This window comes from Pteropus alecto, unplaced genomic scaffold (assembly GCF_000325575.1).
Source record: "Pteropus alecto unplaced genomic scaffold, ASM32557v1 scaffold40, whole genome shotgun sequence".
Classification (NCBI taxonomy): Eukaryota; Metazoa; Chordata; class Mammalia; order Chiroptera; family Pteropodidae; genus Pteropus; species Pteropus alecto.
The window spans coordinates 7,028,255-7,046,520 of record NW_006431919.1 but is presented as its reverse complement, the minus strand read 5'-3'; the positions used below and the strand labels follow the sequence as shown (position 1 = coordinate 7,046,520).

General features: G+C 50.2%; 1 protein-coding gene across 1 annotated transcript; it reads right to left on the bottom strand.

Annotated features, from left to right (window-relative positions):
- Nucleotides 1–4,259: 4,259 nt before the first annotated feature.
- NIPAL4 (NIPA like domain containing 4) lies at nucleotides 4,260–17,309 on the bottom strand. Its single transcript, XM_015585202.2, has 6 exons — nucleotides 17,126–17,309; nucleotides 13,753–13,992; nucleotides 11,069–11,125; nucleotides 9,791–9,881; nucleotides 7,267–7,427; nucleotides 4,260–6,579 (listed from the first exon to the last, which is right to left on the bottom strand). The coding sequence occupies exons 1-6, from the start codon at nucleotides 17,160–17,162 to the stop codon at nucleotides 5,951–5,953; spliced, it is 1,215 nt and encodes a 404-aa protein (XP_015440688.1). The 5' UTR covers nucleotides 17,163–17,309; the 3' UTR covers nucleotides 4,260–5,950.
- Between the last annotated feature and the right edge of the window lie 957 nt (nucleotides 17,310–18,266).

Here is an 18,266-nt window from a genome sequence, read left to right as displayed (position 1 = left end):
GTTGTGTTTCGCGAACTCAGCAGGGTGAGGGTCTTCCCCTGACTCCTTGATCTAAATCTAAGTAAGGCCCCCAGGGACAGCAGCATATGTCCCAGGGAGTAGACACCCTAGAAAGAGAAACCTCAGCCTGTCCCTAGGTCTGGTCAGTGACTTGAGGCAGGCCCGTTGCCATCTGCGCAGGGAGCAGACCTGCGTCTGTCTGGAGGTCCCTAGAGAAGCAGTGGTCAGCAGCCGTGCTGGAGCACGGTCTGAGCTGGGGCTGCCCAGGCTGTTCACGGGCCACTTCCTTGTGTTCTCTCCTCCGGTCACTGCCCCCATCTGGCCCTCATGGAAGGAGAGCTCAGAGCAGTTGGGGGATGCCACAGGCGTGGGTCCTGTCCCCCACTGGAGCCGAGAAGGAGGGTCGTGCGGTGCTCTAGTGACATGGACGGCTTGTCACTGGAATGTTCTCTAGGGCTGTCTCTCACGCCCCCCCCGCCCCCCAGAAAGGTGCCGTGTGGCTGGGGGCTCCCCACTTCCTTCTGTGAGCACTTGTTTGCTCTCGAAAACCTCAGTGTAAGGAAGAGGCTTGAGCTTTCGCTCCGCAACCGCCACCCCAGTTCTCTGCACACAGTGGGTGCTCAATAGATGTTCTTGGGTTTGTAGACAAGGGGGAGATTTGGGAGCTACACCTGGGGACACACATGGGGTGGATTAGAAAGATCTCAGGAAAATGAGGTTCTCTTCCCTCAGGTAGTAGCGATATTCACGCCCCTGTCTCCCCGACACGGGCCCTGGTTGTTCCCCCGCCCCCCATAGCTGATCTCCACCTTCTCTGCTGCCCGATTAAGTCAGGGGACAGCTTGCCATTTACGTGTGCTACTCCAAAGGCCCCGGGTCTCAAGGCCAGGTCCCAGAAAAGGAAAGGCGAAAACAAACCCCCCACACAAAGTCACCCTTGAAGCCAATCCCATGCTCCACAGCCGGTCCTGTGGCTTGTCCAGCTTTTCTCCCTCACAGCCGGAGACGGAAGGCTCTACAGGGAAGATGCCACCACCATCGTGGCGACCTGAGCCTTCCAAACAGGAGATCTGCCCTCCCGGAGCCATTCCGGGGAGAGCCCCAGGCCGTTGCTTTCTTGTTGTTTGTGTTTTCCATCACCACCTCCCCTCGATCCCATAAAACTGTACTGTGAACTGGAAGATGGTTGGATTTTTAAAATTCGATAAGAGACTTTGGCACCCGGTCCTATTTACTATTTTCACTCCCGGCTCTGTTCAGGGAACCGGGCATCGCCAGTCCGGTAAGGCCGAGGCCTCGGAGCAAGACCGGCATTGAGGTGCCCCCTCTTCCCTCCTGTGCCCATGTGCTGCTTTGAGGTGACAAAAATAAATATGGACTTAAGGAAGGAGGGACTTTATGCAAAAGGATTATAATCTGCAAGACTGGGACAGGGAACACTGCAGTAGGGGAAGGGGCTGTGGCAACAGGGAGCATGCTCAGACAGCTGCTGCTGCCAGCGTCCCACGGTCAGAACGCGGGGGCCTTTTCTTTTGTAGGAAGAAGTGAACCTGGCTAGAAAGAAGCGCGCTCAGGGACCGCCTTTGTGCTCATCCTTTTTGGGCAGGGGATGTATGTTGGCTCAGGCCGAGGGTGGGTCCCAGTTCAGGTTCAGAGTCTGATGGAAAAAAAAAAAGAGGCATGTTGGATGGAGTTAACCAGACCTTTGTTCAGATGGAGATGGATATAAATTTTTTTGAAAGCTAATTTAGCCTGCCAATTTTATAACCCTGGAAATGTTTTTTTCCTCAGAGCCTGGAAGTCATCTCTGATATGTAAACCTCAGGGGACCTCAAGGGGAGATAGCGTCTGGCTCCCTGTCTCAGTGGGAGATTTAACCCAGGCTCCAGGCTCCCAGTCATAACTACCTGCTCGCCCTGGGTTCTTTTTAGCCTTCTTTCCTTCTCCCTATAAAAGAAAAGCTCCTTTCTGCCCCAGCTCTGAGATGCTTGCAGACCTTAAAGCATTGCAGTAGCCCCTTCTCCCTAAATGCACTGGTCCCTTGCCATCTCTTGCAATAATCCTTTTGAATTAAAGCCTCCCTTTACTTAAGCCCAAATTTGTTATTTGGCAGAGGGGATGCGAGACTTACCTATTTAAAATTGGGCATCAGTTCTAAAGTCAGCGATTATGTTAAATGCGTGTGTAACAGCTCTGCTGGACACCCGTGACAGCCAAGGGGGTGCCGACTGGAAAGGTGCTAAGAGGGGTTCTGCAGAATCCACGCCAAGCGCCCCTGAAGTTACCCTTCCCCGCATCTTCTCACACCATCCGCTGTGTGTATGTATGTGTCTGGGATCCAGGGCAATGTGAATTTTCTTTTATTTGGGAGATTTTTCATTGAAAACAGATCCTCTTCTTTCTCGTCCACCTATTAATTGTTTACAATATTGTACATCTATGCAAAATACTTGAATGGGCAATAGTGCCTTTTTTCCTTATTTGTATTTAATTAAAATAAATTGTAATTTGAAATGTCCAGTTTGGCAACACTTGTTTGTTTTAACCTCCTATTGCTCAGCCTGGAGAGGATCTGTCACACGAGGACTCTTTGAAGAAGCGTGTCCACAATGACTATCAGTAGGCCATAGTGGAAGACCTTGAGCTATATAGACAGAAGCCTGAGTTTCCCCAGGACCAGTCAAAGGGGCTGTTTGTCTTTGCATTTGGACATGGGCTGGTCTTGTTGATCCTGGGATTCCCTGATACGTGTTTAGGAGACAGATGAGACTCTCTGTCTCCGCCTCACCTTGCTGCTAGTGATCACGCACTTCAGAGAGGGGAGGACTTGCCCCAGGTCTGTGGGGCTCGGTGGGCAGGTGCAGAGGCGGGACTGGGGGTGGGTGTGCTGTTCTACTCCAGAGCCCTATGTGATAACCGCTCACATCCATTACTGCGTCCCAGTCCGAGAAAAGGGTCCCGCCCTCATTCTCTCATCTGATCCCCACTTCAGTTTTGAGGATCTCTAAGAGAGATGGAATCTTAAGAACCATGATAGCAGGTAACATTTACTGAGTCCTTAACACGTGCTAGACACTGAGCGCTGCTTAATCTTCCCAAAAGCCCTGGGAGGGCTCCGTGATGTCTGACTATACGTTTCCAACTTCACAGTGATGAGTCTGTCTAAGGGCATCAAAGGCATCAAACACAAATGCCCTGACTACTAAAATGCCTGCTTATGAAATCAGCCCCGACCCAAACACCCCTGTCAGCCTAACACTGTCATCTAATCCAGCTACATTGGATCCATCTTTTGGCCAGTCTCTGGGTTGATGGTCACAGATCGGTCAGTAGCATAAGACACAGAGCCTGGTTGGACAGACCTGAGTTCAAATCTGGCTCTGCGGCTTACTAGATGTGTGAAAAAGAGTAAGTTCCAGACCTCTGAGTCTCCTTTTACCATACAAGTGGGACCGATACCTACCTCACAGGTGTCATGATCATTATTAGTGAAGGGTTCTGTGTGAAAGTGCCCAGCTGTGTCTGCAGGGGCTAGGCACTCAGAAACTGCTGACTGCATCACTTTTAGAGTTGCTATGCGTAACATGCTGGGGTTCTATTAGGATCTGTCCTGGGTTGAGAGCTGGCCCCCATGAGAGTTTGGGCAAAGAAAGACTAGTGGAAATGGCGTTGTCCTTCATTCACTAAATGTTTTTATTCGTGCCAACTATGTGCTCAGGATACCCGTCAGGGCCTTCATGGGCGCCCTGTACTATGAGGAACAGAACTAAGCCAGCTCTCATGGGGGAACAGCACAGATGACAAGAACAAATGAACAGGGTAATTAATATCAGACTAAGCAATTGGGGACAAATTTAGTCTTTGGAGAGATACTGCATGGTGGTTAAGACTGTAGGCTCAGAGCCAGACAGCAACTTCAACTCTTCCTGCGTGATTACTAAACTTCCCCGAGACCCTTTCCTCATATATCAAATGGAGATATATCTGCCTTGGGGATTTCTGAGGACTTAAAGAGAGAATTCACGTGAAACTCTTAGCACTGTGCCAGGCTTCTACTGAGGGCTCAGCCATTAACAAGGGGTGAGCATCTTCTATGGACTTTGTTCTCAAAACGGCCTTTCCTACTCTAGCGAGGGCTGTGAAAACCACTGTAGGGACTTCCTTGGAAGCCACAACCCTCCAGAGATTGGGGACTGGCTTCCCACACTAGAGGAGCCAGTATAATTGTTCCGGGTCCAAGGAAGGCTAAGACGCAAGTATAAAGTAAACACACTTGAAGGTCTTTATTCTCCACCCTGCAGATCACTGCCATCCTCAAGATCCAACATGTTGCATTGATTTTAGTTACAGACAGATCCACATTCATTAAAAAATAAAGATTTGAGGCTGGAGATGCAGGACACCAGCCTGTTGGTCAGCTGAGCCTTTGGCACTCCAAGGCCAGCAGGAGTTTGGCCCGGGCTTGGCTGCGCTTAGGGCATAGGATGTAAACACAGGGCGCAGGTATGGGGTTACACTGCGAGGCACTGCACCAGCTTGGGGGCTGAGTTTCAGGTCTCTCTACAGAGACACTGGCTCCCTACTTCCCTTTCATCGGTCCTATACCAACTCCCACTCTCCGTCAGCCAGAAAGAAGGCAGGGAGGGAAGGGTTTCAATTTTATCTCTTTCCAGCTGCTCTTGCTTTTTGAATACCACTGGCCAGATGTGAGGGGACCAAAGGCAGTCCCCAAAGCAGGTGGTGTTGGAAGCATGATGACACGCTGCTTCCCAGGGTGGGCAGTGCATCAGTGGAGCTGGGGACTAAATGGCGATCTGGTCAACAGACAGAATGCACCCCTGCCAAGCCTACACCCCACTTGGTCACTGAAGTTCAAAACTGGGCCCACTGGCCAAACCTCTGAGGCTGGAGCCCAGAAATGACCCAGAGCCCTCTCTACCGGGGGTCTTGGTTAGGCACCAGGGTAAACACAAAAGTTAGCCCGTTTCCAGAGAGAGTGTGGCTGCTACCTGCCAAATTCTGACTTTTCTTGTAACTCTCCCCACCTCCCCGAATCATACTTTGGTTTACTCCTTGAGGAAAGGAAAGTCCATTCTTCCAAGTTCTAGCTTGACAGGGAGCTTTTAAGAGCAGTGCGACTGCTAGTCTCTTTCCATCCTGAGGCAAAATGAAACACTGCGTTGAGCCGGCAGAGCTTAGCCGCAGAGCATCTTCTGTTGTGGTTGTTGTCACCTTGTTTTGAGTTCTGAGATAATCGCCTGAATGTCTCAGTGACTGGTTCCTTAGGATGTATGTAGAGAGGGCAGGGGCGGGTGTGGGCATGGAGTGACCAGGAACAGATGCTGACCTCTGGGCGGGGGTGCTCGGGGAAAGGGGCTGGCCGAAATGTTTTCCTGAGACATCAGGTGGCTTTCACAGTAAGAAGGTCAGCTGAGGTCCTGCTTCTGTCTCCGAGGAGCTCGTGGCAAAACCAGCAAGATGTTTTTTCACTAGTCACGTCTCTGTGGCCTCTGGATGGCGAGGCATGGCGAACGGCTCTCCGGGCCTCAGGGAGCCAGCTTCGCTTCATCCTTGGGCTAAGGAACGAGTGCTAAGAATTTCCTGACGACTAACATCCAGGGAAGTTCTGAGACTGTGCTACATTCAACGGTCAAACTCTGTCTTCTTCCCAACAACACAGAGACAGCACCGAGGAAACGAGTGGGAAAGGAGGTCCAGGGGACCTGTGTGAGTAGGGTATTTGGTCACCGAGGCTGTGTTTCCAGGAAGTCCTGCCACCACCACTCCCTAGGGAGGGATTTTTCTCCTGGAAACTGCAATGAGGTATAAATGAATGTCTCAGAAAAGAGAGCCTGTTGATAACAGTTGTGCTCAAATAACCAGGGGACTCTGAAATCGAGAAGCCAGGCTGTACCCCAGGCCCCATCCTCTAACTCACTTATTCCAAGCTTTATGAATGGGTTATAAATACTTTGGGCTTTTCTTCTGGCGATGGGGTCCTGGAGAGTTCTATATTGTCCACAAGGACATTCTTGTCTTCTAGTCTAATGACAGTGGGCTCTGGGGCAGGGGTGGGGGGTGGGTTTTTGTGCATGTGGGGCAAACTGGTATGGCTGATGTTCAGGTCTTTGAAAGCATGGAGCATGAACACACCCAGGATGATCGTGACGAAGCCAGAGAGGGTGCCCACAACATCCACAGTGGACATGCTGTACCACTCCTTGAAGAGGATGATGGAGGAGGTGACCACGATCGTGGTGAAGAACACGTAGTAGATGGGGAACACCAGGGAGGTATTGAAAATGTCCAGCGCCCTGTTGAGGAAGTTGACCTGAGTGCTGAGCGAAAGCGCCAGGATGAGGGACAGGATGTAGGGGAGGGGGTGCCGCACGACCGGCATCCCCTGGAAGAAGTTCTTAATGGTGATGCCCAGGCCCTTGACAGCAGACACGGAGAAGGCGCCGATCACAGAGCAGATGACGATGTAGACGAGGATATTCCTCTGTCCGTAACGCGGGGCGATGACGAAGATGAGGATGAGGCAGAACACCAGCAGAAGCACGGCAAACACGATGTACCCTTCAGGAGAGGAGGGACACAGGTGAACCCAAAGGCCACAGTTTCCTCATTTGTAAGATGGGGCTAATAATAAGACCCTCCTCACGGAGCTTTCTTTGTAAGATTAAATGAGGTAGTGCGTGCTGTAAGACTAAACACGTCCCCCCAAAATTCACATGCTTAAACCTAATCCCCAATGGGATGGTGTCGGGAGAGGCCTTTGGGAGGTGATTAGGAATGAGAGTAGAGCCCTCATGAATGGGACTAATACATTAATAAAAGGGACCCCAGAGAGCTCCATCGCCCCCTCCACCATGCGGGACACAGAAGATGGCTCTCTGTGAAGCAAGAAGCAGGCCCTTCCCAGACACAGAATCTGCTGGCACCTTGATCATGGGCTTCCCAGCCTCGAGAACTCAGAGAAATAAATGTCTGTTGTTTATACCCAGTCTACGATATTCTGTTACAGCAGCCCGAACTGACTAAGACAGTGCATATAAAGCATTTAGAACAGTGCCTGGCACATAATAAAAGCTCACTAAGTGGCATCGGTATATATCAGGCGGGAAGCCTGTAAACCGGTCTCGGAACCAGCCCCTTTTTCCTTAGCCTGTCTTCTCCTCCAGGTGGCAGCACCTGAGATGCTCCAAACCCATCGCATGCTTCATCCCCCAGTGCTTTCCTGCTCACCCGGGGCTTGGAGCCTACCTGTGTCTTTCATCTTGGCAGCCATCTCAACGACAGTGGTGACCTTCTCTTCCTCGGGGGCGTGTATCACCATCACTGTGCTGCCAGTCACACAGATGACACAGCCCAGCTTTCCCAGCAGGTTCAGACTCTCTCCCAGGAAATAGGAGGAAAGGATGGCGCTGCAAGGGGAAATGGGAGACGAAACGCAGGCTGAGCAAATGCTCACGGACAGCCACAGGTCAAGACTCACCACTCGCTCCCGTGGAAGCTTTCCTGGACCTTCCAAAACAGTTTGAAATAGAAATCTACATACGGGAGGGTTCCAGTGTGCGCTGGAGGAACTGGTGACATACATACATGTGAATTTCTTTCATTTTAGAGACTAAAATATCCCCAAACAGGAGAGTTGGAAGAGCCCTTCAAAGCACTCTTGTCTAACTTCCTACCCAATGAGGGCATTTGCTCCTAACGTTGCAAACAGAAGGCTTTCAGCCTCGGCTTGTATACCTCTGGTGGCAAGCAGCTCACCCCTTCACGAGGCAAATTAATACATTATAGGTGCATTCTAATTATTCACCAAAAATATGATAATTTCTACTCACTCTCCCATTTCTATTCTTGAGCCATACAGAACAAATCTATTCCTTTTTTCACTTGCATATGCCAATACAAACAGCCACAGTGACAATTATAGGCACTGTGTCTAGGGGATACATTACGTACAAAGTATTACAATGGGAACTTTCCACATATTATCTGGCTACCATCTCACAACTCTTTGAGAAGTAAGATATACTATTTCCATTTTATAGATGAGAAGACTGAGTCTCACGGGAGTTAAAATAACTCAGCAAGATCACATGACTGGTTAGTCACAGAGCCAGGATTTGGGTCCTATTCTGTCTCATTATAAAGCCTGTGGTTTTCCCTCTACCCTCACTGCAGAGATTCCTGTGACTTCTCCTGAGTCTCCTCTTTTCTGGGAAAAAATACCTCCGGTTCCCTCCTGTCCCTTGGTGATGTGATTTTCATTCCTCTCACATCTAGACAAACCAGCAGAGATGAGGGAAGAAGGGAGGGAAATTGAGCAAGACAGGTATGACTGCTGGGGCACACCTCTGGTTCCTTACTAAAGTGGTATTAGTTTAGGGTAAAAATCTGTTGGCTGACCTAGGACCCAATGAGCCTCGAAAGTCCTCGTCAGAGGTATAAGAGAGGAGACTGTTGTCCAAGCTCCTCTGGATGTCCCCCGTCTCTCCGCTAAAACTACTCAAAACATTTTACCCCACAAGGCCCGTTCGAGAGAGTCTGGTGGCATTAGCTTAGGCAGAGGTCACACCCTGGAGGATTCTCACCTCTCCCAATTTCCCATGGGTGGGAATTTGTAAACTAATCAGCGATACAATAATGGCATCACCGCTGCATCAGCGAACTGTCATGTGAGTCACGGCTCTGTTTGTTTGTTTGTTTGTTTTTCGTCTGCATAAATGTTGCAAAATTGTCATCAAGATGGTAAAACGAAACAGAGGAAATTAAGGGTACTGAGTATGGCTGGCTGGAGCCATTTAGAGCCAGCTTCAAATGGGGCTTCAGGACCCCCATAGAGGAGCTATGTTTGTAGCTGGGGAGGAATGGGGCAAGGGAAAACACGCATTTAGTATCGGCTATTTTTAAAACCATCAAACGTTCATGAGGCAACAGGGCATAGTGGTTAAGGAACTGGACTACGACATCAGAATGCCTGGGTGAGAATCCTGGCCTCACCTCTTGGGACCTGGGCAACATTGGCCAAGCTGCTTAACCTCTCTCAGCCTCACGTCTCCCCTACTTTCTAGTCTGTAGGGGTGCGGCCAGGACTAAGTGAGGTAACACGGAATACATTTAGGACTTTAGCACACAGGAAGCCCTCCGGATGCTAGCCACGGCTATTCTTCAGTGCCAGTGCTGACTGCGCTCCTCCGGGCATTCTCTCATGTAGCCCTTGCAGCAATGCCTTTGGGTAGGCGTCATTAGCACCCCCATTTAGCAGACGGGCAAACTGCCGCTTAACGTGGTGAAGTGACTTGCACATGGTAACAGCAATGCCTTTGGGTAGGCGTCATTAGCACCCCCACTTAGCAGACGGGCAAACTGCCGCTTAAGGTGGTGAAGTGACTTGCACATGGTAACGACTAAGTGGCAGAGCTAAGGTGAGGAGGACTTGGAGTGTTAATTTAGGACTCGAGCTTTTAACTTGTACATTTCTCCTACTGAGGCACTAAAACCCTGACATAAGACATTAGTCCTGGTGACAGTGGAAGCCCTTCCAACCGGCTCAGCCTGCCCCTCCATTGCATGGTCAGCTGAGGGGATGGATGTTAGAGCAACCGGCAACAAACAATCCAAGGAGCCAGAGCTCTGAACAGCACACTACCTCTTTCTGGGAGCTGGGACCAACCCGGGTCCCTGATTGCAAGTGGTGGTTGATCCCACTTGGAAGTTCCAGACCTCAACAAACTAAAACTAGGAAAGAGCCAGATACAGCAAAAGAGGTGACAATAACCTTATGAGGACACTCAGAGCTCCCAGAGGTGTGATGACTGTCGCAGGAGCAAATGCGTAGGCCCCAAAGTTGGCAATTTCTCCAGCAGCCACTAGAAAATTAAGAGAGAAAAGAGATTAGTGTGACTCTGATGCCCCATCTCTAGCCCAAGTGAATCTGGGTAGAGATGGCTTTACTCAGTGTTCGACCATTCACAGAATCCCAGACCAGCATTCCTTTAAATCTTGATCCTTATGCTCTCTCCCTGGAGAATCTGATCAGAAGGTCAGGCCCAGTCCATCCTAATCAAATCCTCCCATTTTAAAGATGGGGAAGCTAGGCCAATAGTTCATGGTCACATGGCATGGCTGTGAGTAGATACCATGTTGTTCTAGAAGTCTCCTGGCTTCTAGTCCAGGCATAGTTAAGTATGTCTCAGAGACTGTCGATATTTGGTCTGTATCTTTAAGGTTAAGCTCTAGAAAATATTAATTTTCAAATAAAGAAATGGTTACAGTTATCGATTCTCCATGTACCAATTGGTCCATAGAGTTATTTTATCCATCAGAACTATGGATAATCTAGACTGACAGGCAGGTGGTTAGAGAGTCAGACATTCTCAAAGGGCCTAATTTCTCTCCATTTGAGTTTCCAGTTTGCAGATTCCTGCAAGTGCATTTTCTGTCTCTGCTGGTGGAGAATGATCTAGGTCTGCCTTTTGAAAGCAGGTGATGAATAGGATAGCTCTGGCTAAGACTGGAATCAAAACCTGACTTGAGGGATTATAAATGGAAAGCCGGCTCATTTTCCATCCAAAAGAATTCACGTTTGAAAGCCAGAGAGGATACGTAGAAAGTGGGAGGAAATGTGCGAATGTGCAAACTTGAGCAAACCTTAAGTGGCAAACCAGCCATGTTCTAAGTGAGTCAACGAATTGCCTGTGGAATGGGGAAATTGGCTTCTACTATACAGAAATCCAAGAGACTCCAACGGGCAGTGCTATCTCCCCATATTTCAGGGGAAGTTGAGAAATTCCACCTTTATTATTACCAGCTCTGTATAAACCTCTCTGGGATAGATGCTTCATGAATGAAAGACTGACTTTGGGTAGAGAAAGTGATTTGAGATACAGGTAAAATGTTCTACCAGCAAAGACTGTCAAAGTTTTCCTCTTAGGAATCTGGGCTTCAGATTCATACAGTGCACAATAGAGCCAGAAATGCCCCATCCACCCCTCCTTTTATCTCTGCCTTTGCCATCAATAGGTCACTGTCGTTAGCAGCAAAGATCCCCACTTACTGGTGAGAAAGCCAGCCCACCACATTGTATCTTTCAGGTAGCCATAGCCTCCGTCCACTGTAGAAAGAAATGAACACAAAGTTAGAGCTTGGCCATACCTTCTCAGGTACCTCTCCTGTCTCTATCTCTACTCCATCGTCCCTAAGGGTTCCATATATGTTAGTTGTGGTTAGTCCTCTAGGCTTGCTCCTGGGAGAGGTCATCTCTGAGCTGGTATCCCTACTTCATATATGCACCCTGACCCTTCTGAGCCCAGATGTAGATCCAGTTGCTTATTTGACATGCCTTGGATCTCTCACAGGCATCTCAAACTATGTTCTAAATGGAACTCTTGATTTTAAATGCTCTGCATCCACCCACTTAATGAAACTCAGTAACTGGCACCTCCATGTATCTGGTTGCTTAAGCCAGAAACCAGGGGATCACCCTTGCCTCCTCCCACTCCTCCACCTTCTGCAGGCAGTCCACTCTGCTCATTCTGTCTCCAAAAAGTGTCTCACATGTGTCCACTCCACTGCCACCACCCAGCGCCAAGGCACTATCACCTCTGGCCTGGGTTGAGGCAGTAGCCTCCTTTGGTTCTTTTGGCTTCCTCTCGTTCTTTTATAATCCATTCCTTTCATAGCAGACAGAGGTCTTTTAAGAATGTACATCAGATTATGTCATTCCTCAGTTTAGAGCTGGCCAATGCCTTCCAATTACTCTCGGGATAAAGACCAGAATCCTTAACAGATCTGTTCATGGTTTCGACCCTGCTCACCTCTCAAAAGGCATCTCCTGCCACTCTTGTTACTATAATCTGGCCATTCGGGCTTTCTTTCAGCTCTTCAAAAAGAATGAGGTCTTTTCAGCCCCGAGCCTTTTACATGCGTTTTTCCATGTCTGGAATAGTCTCCATAATGATATGTGTCTGAACCTACACTCACTCTAGGGGGCTTGGCTTGAATGTTGCTGCCCCTGAGACCTGCCTCCCTGACCCCTTCTATCATTCCCCCTTGGGGTTCTTTTTCATCACACTCAGTTCTTCTCCTTCATGATGCATCATTTATCATGTGAATTATTCTATTTATTTTCTGGCCTCCCTCCCACTAAATTGGAAGCTCCATGAAGCCAGAAATTGTGTCTGCTTTGTTCACATAGTGGACTCAGCCTGGGCCTAATCCGTCCTCAATAACAGTAGCAATGATGATGATGATGATGATGATGATGATGATGATGGAATAGGTTTTAGACAGTTCTGTGAAAATCTGAAAATTGTATGTCATTTTTTGTGAATTCCAATCTTTTATAAGGTTTTTAGATTTTTAAAGGAGTTAAAATCTCCCATAAAGGTTAAGAGCATCTTACTCTTAAGGGTTGAAATCTCAGAAAATTAAATTGAACATGTCCAAACTTGAACACATCATCTTCTCATAAAACTACTCCTCCTGCATTATTCATCTCAGAAAACAGCGCCCTCATCTCCCCAGTTGCTCAAGTCAGAAAGCTGTGTCATCCTTGACTCGTGTTTTCACCCTCCCCTTGGAGCCAGTCAACACCAAACCCTGTTATGTTCCACCTTCAAAAGCTATCTCTGGACTCCACCGCTTGTCCCCATTCCCACTGCTCTTTCCCAGGCCCAAAGTTCAATTGTCTCTCTCCTCTAATTGGTATCCTGGCCTCCAGTCTTGTCCCCTAATCCATTCTACACTCAGGGATCTTCCCAGATCATAAATTGGACTATGTCACTCCCCTGCCTAAGGCCTTTCAGTCACTTACAACTGCATTCAAACTCTGGAACCCGGTTTGCAAGACCCATCATGACCTGGCCCCAACCCCATTTCTTGCTCCAGCCATCCTGAACTAATATCATGCTCTCTCATGTCTGAGTCTTTGCACATGCTGTTCTTTCTGCCTGGAACAGTATGTCCACCTCTTTCCCCCTTTACCTTGCTACCTCTTCATTATTTAGGTCTCAGCTTCCAGATCGCCTCTACAGAAAAGCTCCCTACCCTCTGCCCAAGCTTGGGCTTGACGCCCCCCTTCAAAATATTGCCTTAGCTTTCTAGTTTCCACACGACAGACCTTAACATGCTATGGAACGACTGCCTATTGACTTGCTTGTCTCTCCCACGATGTGTAGCATAGCATCTGGCACACAGCAGGTGCGCAGTGAATGATAATCAAAGAATGAATTCTTTTACACGTGATTCTATTCCTCAAGAATTGTGTCATGGATATACATCTTATTTTCCAAGCAAGCAAACCTCTGTGGACAGAGACTCAGAAATTCTTCTGTAGCCTATAAGGCTCAATCTGATAGTGAGTGAGGGCGCACTAGGGCCTGATGCTATTTCGGGCAGAAGCATTTGTATTCCCATTTCATGAGAATTTGTGACTTGCCTACGATGACACGATTGGTTAGAAATAAAACCAGCAGACCTGGAGTTTCTCATTCTCGGCCCTGAGACTGTTCCCTATCTTCACCCCAATTAACTGATCATGGCGTTCTCAGGATATCCTGGATTATAAAGGAAGGTCTCCTGTTGGTGGACCGGATCCCAGTGGGGTTGACAATGAGCCTTGTGCCCATCTAGGCAAGACTCTCCAACTGCTGCTGTGGCCCCTGTGAAGGGAGGTTCACAGGGCTGGCTGAGGGCTCAGCTGACCAGCGCCTCACCCCCACCCACTCCCCAGGAGCCTACCAGCCCGGGTGGCCCCTGAGGCCACCAGTCGCAGGAGGCCTTTCTTCTTGAGGATGACGCTGCTGCCGATGAGGAAGCTGGAAAGGAAGGCCAGACCCAGGCCGATGTAGAAGCTGTACTTCTGCATGAACTTCCCCTGCCAGCCGTTAGAGGTGACATTGCTGGGCACTTGGGAGCTGAGGTCACCGACGATCTGGCACAGGACTTGTTGGGAGGAGCAGTATAGGGTAATCAGGGAACCTAGACGGGAAGACCACGGCGAGAGAGTCACGCTGGGGACATTTGCACACTTTAAAAATATTAGAATTGAGCACTGTTTCAGACCCCATGCTTCAGCTCCTGGGGGTGGGGGGCTCCATCCACACACTGGACCCCCACCTAAAAATAACAGTTAACATTCACTGAGTGCTTACTCCAAGCTAGGGCTTTATTTGCATGAACTCATCCACTGTTTACAACCACCTGTCAGATCAGTGCTGCCCTTAAATCCCACTTCAAAGATATGGAAATGGAGGCCATGAGAGGTCAGGTTGCTGTCTGACTCCAGAACTCTAGCACGGAACCTCTCAGCTACACTGATGCCGCACGAGCTCTTAGGTGCCACTGAACCCACCCTCCCACCTTCCATGGGAACCCCTTCCCAGCCTCTGGGCATGCGGCCTCCAACAGCTCAGGATCGCAGAGGCTTCTCCACTTACGCATCCCTAACTCCAGCCATGATGAAGACCGCTGACAGGTAACAGGAGACCATGAGGTTAGAGAGTCCACAGCCCTTTCTAGGCTGGAGGATGATTAAATCTGAGTGTCTGGTTTGTTAGAACTGACCATTCACAGGACTTATTTCTAAGACCTCTGGTGCTCCTGGTCAGTGGCTGGGGCCTATCTTCCGGCCTCAGAGGGATGTGTGTCCCTGTCACCCCATGCAGAATCTGTCTTTACTTTGCTTTCCAAGTCCTACAGTCTGTGAGAATCTGAATCAGCCCTCATGCTCCAGAGCCAGCCCACGATGGTTTCCCTTCTGGCACAAATACCAAGGACAATGGGACAGAGTTGGACGTGAGGGGCCGACCCTCAGTCAGAACAACTAAGGTGCCTGAGTTTAAGGACACAGCACAAGGCAGAACCAGCAATCCTCCAGGGCCAGCACTCACATGGCCCCCTCTCTGGGCCCTCTGTGGGCCTTCCTGCCATGGAAAGGGCACAGTGACCATGTCCAGGGTTTTAGCTGAAGGAACTGGGACCCTGAGAAGTTCAGTAAGCTGCCCAAGGCTGCATTGGTGGTAAGTGGTGAAGCCAGAGTTGGACCCCAAGCCCATCTGACGCCAAAGCTCATGGTCTTAACCACCATACACGCCTCACAAAACAGTGGGCAAAGAGGGCGGGGTTTCATTAGGCCGCTTGAGGGCTATTTTAAAATATGATTTTGTTACCAACATTCAAAAATCAGGAGATTTCCCCCGAAAATTCAGCTTTCAGTTCCCTTACTGGGTATACCTCCCCAATGCAACAAGTGGCACCACCGAGCAGTGTTGACCCCCCGCAACCCACTCACACACACACAGGATATGCTCTCTGTGATGCCCCAGGGTCCATACTCAGCTCCCACGAATCATGTTTGTTACATGCTCAGCCCCTGAGGCACTTGGATTTGTGGCCTCTGGCGGTAGTAGGTCTTTTCTGAATTGTGTATCATAAAGATCCAGCTCCTGTTCCAAAGATGCAAGCCTGGGCCGGGCACCGTTCCTTGGACCAAGCTAGAACTCTAGGCCTGCAATGAAAGGGTCCCAAAGCCCAAGGTCAGGCAGCCCTGGCTGTGGCATACCCAGAGCACAGAGCGGCATCTTGGTGGAACTAAGTAAGTGCAATGCTGACTTTTCTTCCACAGCACAGAAGCCTGGGATGGCAGAGCGAGGCCTCAGAAGGGCAGCCCATCTAACTCTCTTACTTTCAGCTGGGGAAACTGAGGCCCCGAGAAGGGGAAGGATTGGCTCGTGTCACACAAAAACCCAATGGCAGCTGGTTCTGAACCCACCAAGGGACACCTATGTGTCTTTTGCAGTGGGAGATCTCTCTTTCTGACACGGGTGTCACAATCGAGAAAACTCGTTCTGACTGTTCGCTCCTGTTCTTCATCTAGGACAAGATCAAGTCTGGGGAGTTCCCTGAGCTCAGGAAGTGAGCCAGAGCCTGGCAAGGTGTGAGCCAAGGAGGGTGACTGGCAAGGAGAAGGTCACGCCCACTCCGTGCCTGTCCCCTGCCCTCCTGGAGGTGCTTCTCCAGCAGGTGGAACCAAAGGGGGTTTGGCTGTTTTGGGGAGGCCTGAGTACCCAACAGCACAGCACCCTCCATGGAGTCAAGTTCTCCCATAGGGATAAAAAGAAAAAGAGAAGGCTGATGGCTGGAGGAAACCCAGGTCTGAGGAGGATGTTATCTGACAAATGAGTCTTGTGCTGGATGATTCCCGCTTCTCTTCCGGAACATGCTGCGACAGGGGAACATTCTTCCCCAGGGGAAGGCAAGGCTGAAAACGAACCACCTCGTTGGTCAGGAAACCGAAGCCAGCCAACACCCGACAGTCCAGCTTCGAAAGCTTCGTTAGAGGAGAGAAGTTAGAGCAACGGGAAAATCCCACGGGCGGCAATACCCAGAAGAAGCAAGAAAATGGAGTTGAGCACTGTGGTAGGAGTCAGGTTTTCAAATCCAAGAGCCAAATTCTGTATATTCCATTTCCTTAAGCAAGTTATCAGACTTTTCAGAGCCTCAGTTTCTCAGAATACCAACAGAATGGAGACAGAAGGATAACGATGTCTACTTGTCTACAAGAGCTGTGTGAAGGATTAAGTGGGATAAGCATTTCAGGCCGAGTCCACTGCCCCGTTCATGGTAAGAAGTCAGGGGAAAGAAGCGGGGAGTCTTTCCTTATCCTTTTCCCGGTTGTTCTTTGACGCCTTTTTCTAAACAGCCTGTGTGGTTTAGGGGTGCCCCTCTCTGCCTTTGGTGGGCCCCAGGGAGACAGCCAGACCTGGGCAGGTACTAAAATCTGAAGCAACAATATATAAAAAAGAAATCCGGGATCCCCCAACCTTTAAGTCGACCTGCTGCAAACAGTAATGCCCGCCGCAGCCCCCTCCCTTCCTGTTTGGCCCCCTTTCTCCCATTATTGCCCCTCAGCTCCCCAGCTCCCCAAATGGGGGGAAGTCAGCCAGAATCCCGCTCCTTCCCAAGACAGGCCTGAGAACTAGGTGGGGGACAACTCGTGCTGAACCTCCGCCCCCACTCCCCCAAACCTCTGATAGGAGAGGATGCGAAGGAAAGGAGTTACGGGGAAGGAAAGGCTCAGCAGTCCCCCGGTCCCCTCCCTGCCCTCACGCACCGTTCTCGCAGCTGGCATTGCTGGCGGGCGACTCCATGGGGCTCTGGGCACACGCACCGACGCGCGCGTGGACGGCGCCCCCGGCTACCCGGCTCCGGAGCAGGTGACCGAGACTTGGCGTGGCGGGCGTGTGAGAAGCTGCCGGGGTCGGGACCTAGGGGTGGGGAAAATGACGCGCCCCAGAGGGGGAAGGTCGCCGGGGAGGAGTCACTGGCGTCTTGGGCAACTCCAAGGGCCGGGGGCTCAGCGCTCCAGCTGCCCGAAGAGGGGCGCACGCCCTCTCGGGGCGCGGAGGCTGCCCCACTCCCCGCGAGGGAGTCACCGCCCCATGCCCCAGGCAGACGATGAGGAGGTGGGCGGGTCCTAAGCGCCACCCCTCTGCGAGGTCGGGACTGGCACCCAGTTCCCTCCCCAGTGCCAAAGCTGAAGAGCACCAGGATGGTCGGAGAGAAGAGGGCAAATTTCTGGTCAAGGTGGGAACGTGGGGAGTGGAAGAGGCATTGCTACCAGATGGGGCTCTCTCTGGCCAGGGGCCAGGGGCCAGCGGGAGGGGTGTTTGTGCGTGTGTTGGGGGGGGGGCGTGGATCAAGGACCAGGGTTTTTACTTCCTGCCTGCCTCCCTGCCTTGTTCATTCATTCAGCATAGGTCTGATCTGTGCTGGGCACTAGCATACAGCAAGCACGTAGTAGGTGTCCAGTAAATGGTACTATTTGTGGAATGAATGGATGGCAGAAGCTTGGTAAATTGAATGAAAGAAGAAAATGAAGTGATTGGAAGCCAAAATGAGTCCGACTTAGTTCCTGTCCCTTAAGCGCCTGATATATTAATGGGGGGGAAATGGGATCAACTTTCTAGAGATGGGTGCTTTCCAAATTACCAAGAAAAAAAAGGGGGGTCACGGAAAATATGTGTTAACTGTTGTGTAACAGGAGAAACAGAAGACAAGAGAGGTAGAGTGTGTCCCTCTGGCCGGGCCTTTTTAAATTATGTTGCGGATACATGCATTGTGCCAGAGCTGAGCCCAGATCCTGAGAGAGAGACACACACATGTGTTCACACATTCAGTTTTGCACGTTTGTGATTTGTGGAGCTGCTACACTTTTGGATACAGGGCTGGGCCCTCATGCCCAGAGTTAAGGG

Excerpts from the sequence above, each read along its gene's own strand:
- NIPAL4 (XM_015585202.2), bottom strand. The coding sequence starts at position 17,162 with ATGGAGTCGCCCGCCAGCAATGCCAGCTGCGAGAACG. Across the intron at positions 11,126-13,752 it reads CTCAGGGGCCACCCGGGCTG|TGGACGGAGGCTATGGCTAC; the intron begins GTAGGCTCCTGG and ends TTCTTTCTACAG. Across the intron at positions 9,882-11,068 it reads GTGGGCTGGCTTTCTCACCA|TGGCTGCTGGAGAAATTGCC; the intron begins GTAAGTGGGGAT and ends TTAATTTTCTAG.